At 40.0% G+C, this 13,137-nt stretch overlaps 1 protein-coding gene across 4 annotated transcripts in view; it reads right to left on the bottom strand.

The window, feature by feature from the left end:
• syt7b (synaptotagmin VIIb) overlaps positions 1 to 13,137 on the bottom strand; it is a 139,012-nt gene that overhangs the window by 12,366 nt on the left and 113,509 nt on the right. For all 4 annotated transcript variants that reach the window (XM_042221023.1, XM_042221024.1, XM_042221025.1 and 1 more), the window contains one exon: positions 3,228 to 3,363. In XM_042221023.1, the coding sequence (XP_042076957.1) occupies positions 3,228 to 3,363 (136 nt within the window). The remainder of the gene's footprint in view (positions 1 to 3,227; positions 3,364 to 13,137) is intronic.

Below are 13,137 nucleotides of genomic sequence, written 5' to 3'. Positions count from 1 at the left end.
ACAAATGGGAGCAATGTGCCATGCTCCTTTCTCATAATAATGTGAAGACAGACAGACAGACAGATAGAATTATCTATATATAGATTATATCATATTATATAGACACACTCACACACACCACACATAAATGTATCATTTACTCTTGCTTGAGTAACATTTGCTAAAAACCGCAGAGCACATCTGTTTTTTGGAAGTCATGTCGTTAAATGCACAGTTGGAAGAAAAAGCGTGCTAACCCTTTGGGAAAAAAGTAACTTAGGCTTTCAGCACTTCTACAAAAACAAGGACAGATCTTCATCTAAACCCCAATATATAAAAGAAAAAAAATAAACAGTTTTACATTTTATGTTCTAATGCAGTCAGAGGGATTATTACCTATGCATAGGTAATAATCCCTCTGACTGCATTCCTTTATCAGCAGTGACTCCTGTCAGATGTTTCCTCGAACTGCTTATGAGACCAGCACAGTATTAAGGAGGAATTCAGGACTGCTCCTCACTACATAACTGGTTTGAGTTCATCAGTAATTCTGAGATGACTTGAGTGGACGCTTTAGGTCATGCCACAGCATCTCAGTTGGGTTAAGGTCAGGACTCTGACTCGGCTATCTCAAAGCATAAATTTTGTTCTTTTTCAGCGATTCTGATACTTAATTTACTTGTGTGCTCTTCGTCAGTGTCTTATTCCATCAGTAAATCTCTCCAAAGCTTAAAGTAATTGACTTTTGCCCTGATACTACAGTTCAAAACTTCTTCACACAATTTTAAATTCATTGTTTCCCCATGGATTGCCAAGAGGCCAGGCCTAATTCCAAACTTACAACATGCTCTTTTCTTCTTCTTGTCCTTTCCTCATTGTTATGCAGTATTTTTCTCACAGTGGATAAAAAAAAAGTCAGATTTGAGGGAGCTGCAGATGTCCCACTTTTGCTGTCTGACTTCTGTTCTTTTTCACTTCTTTCAGGGCTTCGTGTTGAGTTCGTTTGTGTGATCTTTGCAGGCCAGCCACTCTTGGGAGCACAGCAGCCCTACATACCTCCACTTTGAATCAAATTGTCCTTTTGCACCTCGATGAACACTCATAAAAAAGCATTTAACTTTTTTTTTTCTAGCCACCTTTGTCCATCTCTACAATGCACAATGCTTCTTCTGTCCTGTGAGTCAAAGTTGTTGTGATCTAGGAAAGGGTCACACATGTCAGTCTTGAAAAAAAGCAACCAGACTTCACCTCTACAAGCGACACTTCCAGTCGGATCTCCCGATCTCTTAGAACGGCTGATTCCAAGTAGTTTTTGGAGAGCTCATGAGCACTTTTAGCAATTCTTGACTGCAAGTGTTCAAGAACAACATAAAGCACACTTTTATTTGTTTCATCAGATATTGTTTGTCTATAAATCTGAGCTATTATTGTCAAAATGTTACAACCCTTTCCTTTCCTTTGTAACTGCGATTCAAAAATGAATGGACTAACCCTCGGGTGCTCGGGATCCTTCCATTAGATTCCTTGACAGTGGCAACAAACGGTAGAATATCACTAGCCTTATCCTTTAAACAAATAAAGCACATATAAGCCTCCCTATAATGTGTGGATGTGTGATAATAGGCAAAGACACTTTTCACACCACACTTTCCACCACTCTGTGAGCACCACACAAAATGAAAGCCGTGTCAGAGTACGTACTGATAAGAACCTGATGCTGACAGGACCCCCATGCAATCTCCCCCAAACCCCTATCACCTGAGATGCTTGAGTGGGTTGGATGCATATATACTGTGACGTCCAATAACATTTCACTCGGTCCCTCCTCTCAGTACTGTCTGTATATATGACTATGTCTTTTCATATAGCACCACAAGTGGCTCAAAAGTGCAGGATTGGTATTTTCAGCATGAAAGGAGGGTTGTGTAATATATAGATGGCTTTGGCAAAAGTGCCCGGAATGAGTATTATCATTAGGCACTGCCACTGTGAATTCCTCAGACACCCCATGAAACCCACATAATTACACAGTGCTCATACTGATCTGCCATATTCTCACAGCACCCACAGCAGCACTGCATGTTCTCTCACAGCTAATTACCGAACCTCTCTGAATCAGGTGCACGTTGCCGCTCCTCCCGGCGTCTCACTTCAGGGTAATGATTGCTTTATGTTTCAGGTAGCTGACTTACTGTATAGCCGCAGCTAACTGTAACGCTCTACAGGTAGGTGCGCTGAGGGTGAAGGAGAAAGCACTTTCCTGAGTGATGAAAGACTTCTCAAACAGCTTTCCTCCTCAATTGAACTGAAGCGCATAGGCTTTCTCCGTCTTTGAACCAAAAGACTGCATTATATACAGTAAGTGACACGTAGCTCATGATAAATAAATCTGCATTGCAACTTTGATCTTATCTTTGAAGCCTTGCCAATTATTTCTCATATAGTGAAATATCAAAGAAAATCATTGCACTTATCAAATAAACCACTGTGATCTAGAAAGCAGGTAAGCAAGCAAAAAGGTTATCTGGTGGGGAAAATTGAAGGTTTCTGAGAAAATCTACTACCTCTAAAATATATTTTCATTTTAGATTGGCTGCAAACAGACACCCCACTGGCACGCTACATTTTTGTGTTTTTTCAGAAATGACTTTGACAGGTTAGGTGTTATTATTACTGATAGCAATGATTGTCAAAATACAAAAATAGGGCCACGATGCTTAAAAAGAAAGAAAGAAAAGAAGCTGGGATTGTACTTTATCGCTGACATTTAATTCAGCACAGTCAGTGAAAGTGGATCATTTTAACTCAACTGTCAACTGCTGTTTTCAAAGGTAAGATAAACTGTCAAGCTGCAAACCGCCTCAAAGAAGACGATTAGCTGCTATAAGTTAGAAAACTGGGCAGCACAGGCGATAAACATAAACAGTGCTGCTAAATGTATTAAGCTTTTAAAACAGTGTTCTTTGTAATGGTGATTAATCACAAACGGGTGAAAGTTTTGAACATTTTACACTATTTTCATCTACTCCTTTGGCTCGTCTTCCACTTTCTTATCTCCAGATTTGCATGCACCTTTCATCTTAGATTATGAAAGATGATCTGAAAGTACCAGTGAAGTCTCTCTGCCATCTCATTTATTCTGATTCAGAGGCTTTGCCAAAAGCAGTTCTCCCTCTCTAAATATAGTTGAAATCATCAATGCAGAAAGCAGACTACAGATCTGAGCTATTAGTACTCGTGTATGTTACCATGAGCATGTCACTGGTGACCGAGTTGGCCAAGTCAGAAACAGAAGAGTTGGCTTCGTGGCCCTGCCCGTGGCGGCGTCCGGTCTCGTCTGGAGTCTGACCTCTGGGGCTGCTGCCTGGTTTGTTACCTGGAGTTCTGTTAAAACAGACACAAGCACAGTGATTTTTACACATATAGCTTGTTTCCAGTGTTCCTAAGTTTATCCTCAATACATGTAGTTTACATCCTCGGGCCAAATATTAATTATTTGTTTTGAAAATTTGTATTTAAGTGTAGCTAAGAACCAATATCCTACCAGACAGGCCACAGGAAGTCAATTATCATTACCTACAGCAAGAACCAATGCAATGAAAAGAACAGTTTTATAATGGCCTATGAAGGGAGAGAATTCACTGTCAATACAGATAACACAAGAAACCAATAAAACTGGATTGAAAAAACTGTCTAATTTAAAGGGCTTACCCTGATTTGAGTCACGGTTTGTGTTATAAGTTGGTTTGCATGTGTGTGTTTCATTATTACACCATGAAAATGTAAAGATTTGTGGCCTCAAGATCCTAATAAACCAAAGTAAGGTAAGGTAAACTTCCTGGCTTACATTACCCAATTACTCTTGTTTCCTTGCTGTTCCACTTCAGATTTTCCAGGTATTTCCTTGTGCGTTTTTCCTAATCTTTCCCTTTAAGTAACCTTTTGAACTAGTTTTTGGGGTTTTTTTGCCCACCTCATGTGGCAGTCTGCTTGCATAGATTAAAGATTTGGATCTTTGAATTGTAATTCTGTCTCGTGGGTCCTTTTCCCATTACATTAGTTTCAAATAACGTCAATCTTCCTGCCAGCATACAGTGACATTAGGCAATAATATGTTTGCAGCAACTACTGGATGGAAAATTACACTGCCCCTGTAAATAACGACAAATATCAGTGGACACTTTAGTAACACCTGGCTGCTACTGTTTTGGACTCCTTTTTACATTCACAGCTGCATGAATTCTTCATTGCAAAGATTCAACAAGGTGCTGCAAACAGCCCTCAGAGATTTTGGTCCATGTTGACATGATAGCATCACACAGATGTTGCAGATTTGATGGCTGCAGATCAATAATGTGAATAATTGCGCTGTGATCCAGTGACTATGGAGGAGGAGACCTCAGCTTTGAGCTTTTTGAATGGTATGTTTTCTTGATGGAAGCAGCCTTTAGAAGATGGATACACTGTGGTCATAAGGGGATGGACACAGTCAGCAGCAATAGTCAGCTGGACCGCCATTCGATCTGTGCTCAGTTTGTACTAAGGGGTCCAAAGTGTGCCAAGAAAATATCTCCCACACCATTACATCACCACCATCAGCCCTAATCTTTGATACAAACCAGGATCCATGCTTTCATGTTATTTATTTCAAATTCTGTCACTGCCATCTGAATGTTGCAGCAGAGCGCTGTCATCACCCAGAGAACAGCTGCTCACTGGATATTTTGTGTTTTTCTGAGATGGTTGTGTGGGCAAACCCCAATCTGGCACCAACAGCCATGCAACACTCAAAGTCAAAGTCCTAAATGCACTGAGTTGTGATTGGCTGAGAAAATGCAGTGAAACAGGTGTACCTAACACAATGTCTGATAACTGACAAGTGAAAACAGTCAACCACGTGCAGTAACAGACTCTCACACTGGTATATTAATAACTGTTTCCTTTTTAAAAAAAAAAAATCAATTTAATTGTTTCTCCTCTCTCCCCTATTTTGGGATTGGTCATGTCTCCCTGAGACTGGTTCTGCTGGAGGTTTCCTCCTGGTGAAAGTAAGAATTTTTTCTTCTCACCACAGCACAGTGCTTGCTCACAGGGAATCGTCTTATTGTTGTGGTTTCCTCCTGAATACCGTAGGGTTTTTACCTTGCAGTATAAAGAACCTCGAGGCAGCTGTTGTTGTGATGTTGCGCCACATAAATACCTCTGAACTGAACATATTACAGTGATCCAGATACTTTTTTGTATTTAAGTTGCTCAGGTAGCATAGGTTGTAATAAAATTGCATCAAAAAGACATTAAAGCAGTCATGGCCAATTTCTTGCAGTGGTTGACTATTAATATATATATAAATTAAAAACGCTCCAAGATAAACATACACCAGTGCAAAACTTTCTCAGACACCACCTGTCACTTTAGACACTTTGAAGACGATCTGTACAGAAAACTATTTTTAGAAACAAATGCTGCTTTTAACGATGCTGCTAAAAAATTGTTCCCAGCTTTTTCATTATGTAACTATTTGGGATACAGAAAAATACAAACATGTGATACCAGTCTAGGCATAGTGACAAATAACACTAATAAGATGATGCAGCGAGAAAAACAAAAAATAGCGCGAGTGACAGTCAGACAGACAGAAATAGCGAGCGAGTGAGCAGGTGAGATACTAAATACAAAGGTAACAGCGCAAGTTAGATTAAAAGAAGGGAAAGATGATCCACGAGATGAGATAAATTAGAGTAAAAGCAAAGGAGATGATTTATTTTTATTGAGACAATGAACGAATGAATGTGAGACACAGTTAGACACACATTAAGCTTTAGCTCAGAGAAGGGGAGATGGGATAAAAGCTCTGAAACAAAGCAGAACAGAATTGGCGAGGAGAGTCAGACACGCTAAAAAGCAGACAGAGGAAGCAAACTGACGTGTAACACAGGAAAGCAAAATAGAAGGAGGCTGGAGAAAGAGGGGTGAGAGATAGACAGGGGTTACACAGCAAAGAGACAAGCAGAAGTAGAACGATGCTGAACAAGAAGAGGTAAAAAAAGAAAAGGATATGGTGGGGAAGAGAAAAGAATGGATTCGTCACTCCGCGTTTATTTCCTGTGATTTGCAGGTCATAGAGCCAACGATGCACCACAGCCTCAATTCAAACTGTAATGGTTTATGTTCCACAGGTCTGTCAAATGCAGATTAGTCTCACATGCATGTGATCCCTGCAGGTTAAGCTAAAAATACTCAATTGAACCTTTTAATATCAACCCTTAATACGTTAGGGAACCATGTCCCACCTTAAATAATTACATAACACCTGGATGTCTCGCTCTGCCACTGATGTGACTCTCACCGGCACAGTGTGTGGTCTGTGTTTTACACATTGTTAATGTTTCACCACTAATACATCTAAAGTTTGTACAGCAGCTGATCAGCTCACAAAGCACAACTTAACACACAATTTTTTTTACAAAGCAAAGAGATGAGTTAAATGGAAAACCTGACATTCTCACGAGACCTACCATATTTGAACAAGTTCCCGCAGAGCCAGGTACCTGCTGAGCTTTGAAGGACCAAACAGTGAGAATAAATGGTTCACATCGTTAACAGAGTTCATAGAGAGGACAGAGGGTACCTTGACACAGACACAAGACTTGTAATTGTGCTGTGGTGGTGGAGTAGTTAGTGCCATTGCCTAGGAGCCTAACATGGAATTGTGGGTGGGCCTAAGGGGCCCGACTGATCATACTTATCAGTGATGGGAATAACGGCGTTACTTTTTTTCAGTAACGAGTAATCTAACTAATTACTATTTCTATCGTTACAACGCCGTTACCGTTACTAACAAGCAGAGCTGGACCGGCCATCGGGCATACCGGGCATTTGCCCGGTGGGCTGATGGTGATTTTTTGTTTTTATGGGCCGATGGGTGTTTTTTCTTTGTTTTTGTTTTTTGTAACGGTATAAACAATGAAAGATGGTGGATTGGCCAGATGCTGGCCGATGTGTAAAAATAACTCAGTTGTTTGGTGGTGGCTATGGTGGAGCTTCCACAGAGGCCAGCAGGTGGATGAGAGAAAGGGGAGGCAGGAGGAGGAGAGACCCGAGGCGGCCTCCGGTCCGAGTGTCAGGTGAACTGAACTTCAGGTAGGAAGTTATGACCTACAGTCTATATGGGTCAGATATAAACCAAGGTTAGGTGTAGTTTATTATTTGTGCTAACTTTTTACAGTCAGTTACAATAACTCTAGCTAGCGTGACGGAGTTTCTATACAGCTGGGTGGGTGCTATGATGTTACTGATAGTGAACTTATTCATAAGGTTAGTTAGTAGAGTTGCCAACTGTCCCGTAAAAAATGGAATTGTCCCGTATTCAGAGAAAATATTACGCGTTTTGTGTTGAGGTGAAAAGGAACAGTTTGTCCCGTAATTCAGCTACAATGAAAAAGGCACAAAGCTGGAGTTATTCTGTGTCTTTGCTGCACAGCTGCCTCTTCTTCTCTCATTCTCTCCCCTCTCTCTCCTGTTGCTACTTCAATCATGAAACTGATCAATGATCAGCTGATCGGCTCTCTTGTTTGTTTATCGCCCACTTTGCGCCAGAAACAGGAAACCAGCAGATGTTGCGCTAAACAACAGCAGCGCGTTTAAGCTTGATCGGCTGTTGTTAGAATTTATTTAATACTAATTTCTAGTATCAGCTGATGTTTGCTGGAGCCACAGCTGGAAAAGCTGCTGGTCATGATATCGGTTTGGTTATGTGATGAGAGGGAAACATGAAGATGAAACCAGGAGATGTCCTTACTGAATCATCAGAGCTGAACAGGTGATGGAGAAACAGGTTTACCCTTTAGGTGACATGAATGAGTTGAAGGGAAGTTATGAGCTGTTGCTGAGAGACAAATAACCCCAGGATCCTTTTCTACGTAGCTGACAGCTGGTAACTGTGCAGGGGCGGGTGTAGCAAAGTTTTGCCAGGGGGCCAGGTAGGGCATTAACAGGGAAAGGGGGGCACAAAGAAATACTTTTCTTTCTTATCTCATTTAAAATGTCTAGTTTTTAATAAGTAATTATCTGGATCTTCAAACCAAAGTTTTTATCTGATACAAAATCTATAGACATCATACATATACCAACAAGACAGTGTACATCACTGTCACAACAGTTTTTGTTTTCATTCTAAGGCTTTATGGCTTTTTCTATAATACCTGGCGGGCCGGTCTCAAAATGCCCGGCCAATTTTTTGTCCCAGTCCAGCCCTGCTAACAACAAAATGCGGTGCAGTCACGTTACTATTTTTCAACAAACAGATGGTTGAAGCTGTGTTCAGCTTACCACATCTTATATCAGTTGCACGGAAGTAGCTGTCTACGTAAGTAATGTGGGCACTACAGCTTTAAGCAGCTGCGCGCGCTCCCGCGGACGGCAATCACTTTCTGGCAGACAATCACTTTTCAGCACAACACCTGGAGCTCAGGGGGCAAAACAATCACATGAGTGCTGCTGTTTGGCTGAGGAAGAATAAAGTAGTCGTGGTAAGCCAATCACATGACTTTAAGATGACAAAGCAACAAGGTGATATATACCAGTTTTTAAACTGTGCTGATAGGCCATGTCATAGTCATGATAAACAATATATATATACGCGTGTTTCTTCCTGAATAGTTTCATGTTTACTGTCTAAGGACTGCGCTAGCAAGCACTCTCTGCTTATGAACAAAAATTTAAAAAACAAAACAAAAAACAGCCCGTTCGTTTTGGTGGAAAAATACACCATGACGGCCAAAAGGATGATACCAAACAAGGCAAAGTAAATACTTTTTAAAGGTGAAATGTGGAGGGAAAATCAAAAGTAGTGAAAAATGGCCTGGACCCCAGAGGGTTAAATGTTTTTTTTAAAGTAACGCAATAGTTACTTTTCAAGTAATTAATTACTTTTAGAATCTTGTAACTCAGTTACTAACTCAGTTACTTTTTTGAAGAAGTAACTACTAACTATAATTAATTACTTTTTCAAAGTAACCCAACACTGATACTTATACTTTGTATGTTTTCCATGTGCCGGCACGGGTTTCCTGCAGGTATCATGGCCTCCTCCCGCAGTGCAAACAGGCAAACATAGCAAAAATGATTCATGAATGGTTTGTGGAGCACAACGAGTTTTAAATGTTGACATGAATTCACTCCAATCTAGCATCTGTGGGATGATGTGGGCAAACAAGGGGCCCCACCTCGCAACTTACAGGACTTAAAGTTTAACTGTTGTTAAAATCTTGGTGTGAGATACCACAGCACAGTTTGAGGGGTTTGGTGGAGTCCATGCCTCAAGAGGTCAGGGCTGTTTTATCAGCAGAAAGGTGGACAATATAATATTAGAAAGGGGGTTATAACGTGATGCCTGATCTCTGTATATACATTGTGTTAAAGGACTGAATGCACATTACATGGCTTTGGTCATTTCTCGACAAATATTCACAACAAAATAAAAAGGAGATCTTGTAGGGAAATAATGGAGAAAATGCCCAGCTGTGTTTATGTAAGGTTCATTGTTTAAGGTTCATGTGGCCTCTGTCTTGTGTGTTTGATAGTGATTTAGTAGGGCTCATTGGGCTGTCACTTTGCCAACCCTTCCTACAAATAAGCATTTATAGACTCTTTGGGTAGAGACCAGCTGACAAGCATATATTATGTGCCCTATAGTTTAAAGTGAGGAATGTCTTATCCATGAAACTGAGCTACCACTGAAAACACATTTAAAATAAATCCTTCTTAAGAGTTTCATTTTAAAAAAAATAAGAGGAAAATAACTCAACAGTACAACCTACCTGGAATATAGAAACAAACATTTTAACATTTTTAGGTACTAAGTGGGATGCTGAGATTTTAGTGTTGGCAGCAGACATTTAGAATTACTTTGACTGTGCCAATAACCACAGTTTTCAAACCGGTCCCCACTGAAAACATATGCTTGAAAGCACAAAGGTGGATTAAAGCAAGTTCTCTGCTCTTGATTAAAGTAAAGACACGAAATACAATCTGGGTTTGGACAAAAATCAAAAGTAAATTAAATCACAAAATGTTTTGACCATGATTCAGTAATTCTCTTTTGTCTTTCCTGGTCTTGGTCCACATCTTTAAATTCCTATCCTTTGAATCTTTGAATGCTGGCTATCCCTTTATTGTTGTGATCAAAAACAGTGTTTGTTCCACTCTTAACTTTGTGGGACACTTTTTAAACAATATCACCATTTCCCAAAAGCACTGATTTTATATTAGTCCCTTCATATGTCTGAGGGCTTATAACATTAATGTTAACTAACTAATAAAAGTTTTGTTGAAAAGACATTTTCATTCTATGTAATCAATTCACAAATGTATAACTTAATTAATCTTTCGTGTTTCTTAACCCTTACATGCTATTCATATTCCATACTTTTATATTTTAGCTTGCTTCAGCTTTCACATAATATGTGTCTATAACAAACTTTGAACAATATATCTATTAAGTATGTGTAAATAGCCTATTTGGCATTAATAAATGGATAATCAGTCCTTAATAAATGTTTCAGTGAGAAGGGAAAATGTATTTCTTGCATGTATTTTTCATGTCATGTTTTATTTAAGACATGAAAAAACCCAACAACCACCATGTTATAGTATTATTTTGATATAATGTTATGATGATATGCGATTCCCACACTATCTTGTCCATCACACTGCCTCTACCAGCTTGCTTTCTTCCCATAGTGCATTCTGGTGCTAGGTGTTCACCAGGTAAGTTGCACATGATGTAAAAGAAAACGTGATTCATTAGACCAGGCCACCTTTTTCCACTGTACTGTGGTCGAGATCTGATGTTCACATGGCCATTGTTGGTGCTTTCGGTGGTAGACAGGAGTCAGCATGGGCACTCTGACTGTTCTGCGGCTATGCAGCCCATACCATACACAAAAAACTGTAATGCACTCAGTATTCTGGTGCCTTTCTATCAGAACTAACATGAACTTTTTTAGCAATTTGAGCTACAATAGCTCATCTGTTGGATCAGACCACACGAGTCAGCCTTCCCTCCCCATGTGCATCAGTGAGCCTTGGCTGCCCATGACCCTGTTGCTAGTTCACCACTGTTCCTTCTTGGACCACGTTTGATAGATACTGACCACAGCAGACTGGCAACACTCTACAAGAGCTGCAGCTTTGGAGACGCTCTGACCCAGCCGTCTAGCCATCACAGTTTGTCAGACTTGCTCCTTATGCTTTTATACTTTATACTGCTTTTAAACTTTAAGGATACAAAGTTTGTTTATTTGCTCCTTTATATATCACAGCCGCTAACAAGTTCTATGATGAAGAGATAATCAGTGTTATTTACTTTACCTGTCAGCAGTCATAATGTTATGCCTGATCGTTGTGTGCATTGATTAAAAAAAGTTTTAATCAATGCACACTTGCATAGATTATGCATGAGAACATATTCACTCCTCTGTCTACTCTAGTATATTGAGGTACTGAAAGTTTTTTTTTACTTGATGAATAAAGCTCAAGTAGAGAGATTCAGGTAGAGTCAAACAAACCTCTAAAAGCAACCAGTGGAAAGTGTGCTGGATAATAAATTAACAGGTACTGTAAAAATGTTCCCGTCTTTCAAACATGAGACACACAATTAGTTGTTCGGTGCTCGAGCAGACACAAGAAAAGCAATAAACGATTAACAAAAAACAGACAGCCCCCCTTCCCAAAAAATGCCATTATAATGTATGGATCCAAACTGGGAGTTATCCAGCTCGACATGCAGAAAACATCTGTCAAGCCCTTCCCTCTCTTCAGCTTGATAGCCTAATTTATCAACAAGAAAAAAAAGCATAATTCACTACATTGCTCTAACGTGTGCATTTATCATTGAATACTCAGTGAAAACACAAAGTTTGCATAAAACATATACCAGACAAAACATTTATAGAAAATAAGATACCATTTTTAGTAATGTAAAAATTTGTTCTACTCGTTTATCATAAGAGATATGCCATTAATTGGTTATAAATTTTAAACATATCTAATAAAAACAAAAGGGTCGGATTCTTTTGCATTTCAGGTGATTAGAGCCTGAGCAACATAGGATTTATAAGACTAATACTGATATTTGGTGATGCGATACGCCAGTATATTGGACAAGAGTTTTTTCATTCAGAAACATGATACTTAAACAAATTACCATTAGCACTTGCTTTGTGCAGTTAGTCATTTACTCCTTTACATCCTCCCAGGCTACTCAGGTCCGCTAGTGTTGTGTTTGTGGTGTTCCAGACATGGGTGTTGCTGGTCTGGATTGACTACAAGAAAGCCTGCGGCTCTATGCTCCACTCATGGATACTGAACTGCTGGCCACTGTACAAGGCTAAAAGTGCACTAATAACATTCATCAGGAACTCAATGGGAATGTGGAAGACAACGCTGGAGGCCAACTTGAAGGGAACTGCACATACCAAGATGATACATTGTCCCTGCTGCTGTCCTGCCCATGATTGGTCCCCCTAAGCCAGCCCATCATTAAGCGCACTAAGATTCACGACTGGAGTGATCATCATCCACCTCTGTATAAATGGATGACATCAAGCTATATGCCAGGAGTGAACAAGACATCGACTCACTGATTCACCTCACCAGGATCTACAGTGAGGACATCAGGATGTCATTCAGACTCATAAGTGTGGCCGAATGGTTGCAAAGTGAGGGAAGGTGATCCAGACTAAAGGACTGGAGCTCCCAGAAGGTAGAATAGGAGATATACAGGATAAGCTACAAATGCATGAGTATCGCAAAGGCCGGTGAAAACCATGTTAAAGATGCACAAAGGTTAGCCACAAACAAATACCTCCAGAAAAAGGTGTTGAGAAGCCATCGAAATGGTAGGAATGAGGAAGACATCAATACACATGCCCTACAGGTCATCAGATACCCAGCTAGAATGGTAAATTGACCACAAAGGAAGACAGATGCCACTGATAGGACACCAAAACTCACAATGACAGAGATCTCCAACTGAGGTCCAGCACCCAAAGGCTCTATGAGGAAGGGCGAGGATTAGTGATTGTCAGAACCACAATCCATGATGAAACACAGAGCATTCATGAATATATCAGGAACATGGTACCCGGAGATGAGGTG

This window comes from Haplochromis burtoni, unplaced genomic scaffold (genome assembly GCF_018398535.1).
Source record: "Haplochromis burtoni strain Fernald_Lab_line unplaced genomic scaffold, NCSU_Asbu1 Contig_59, whole genome shotgun sequence".
Taxonomy (NCBI): domain Eukaryota; kingdom Metazoa; phylum Chordata; class Actinopteri; order Cichliformes; family Cichlidae; genus Haplochromis; species Haplochromis burtoni.
This window is presented reverse-complemented; position numbering and strand designations above follow the sequence as displayed.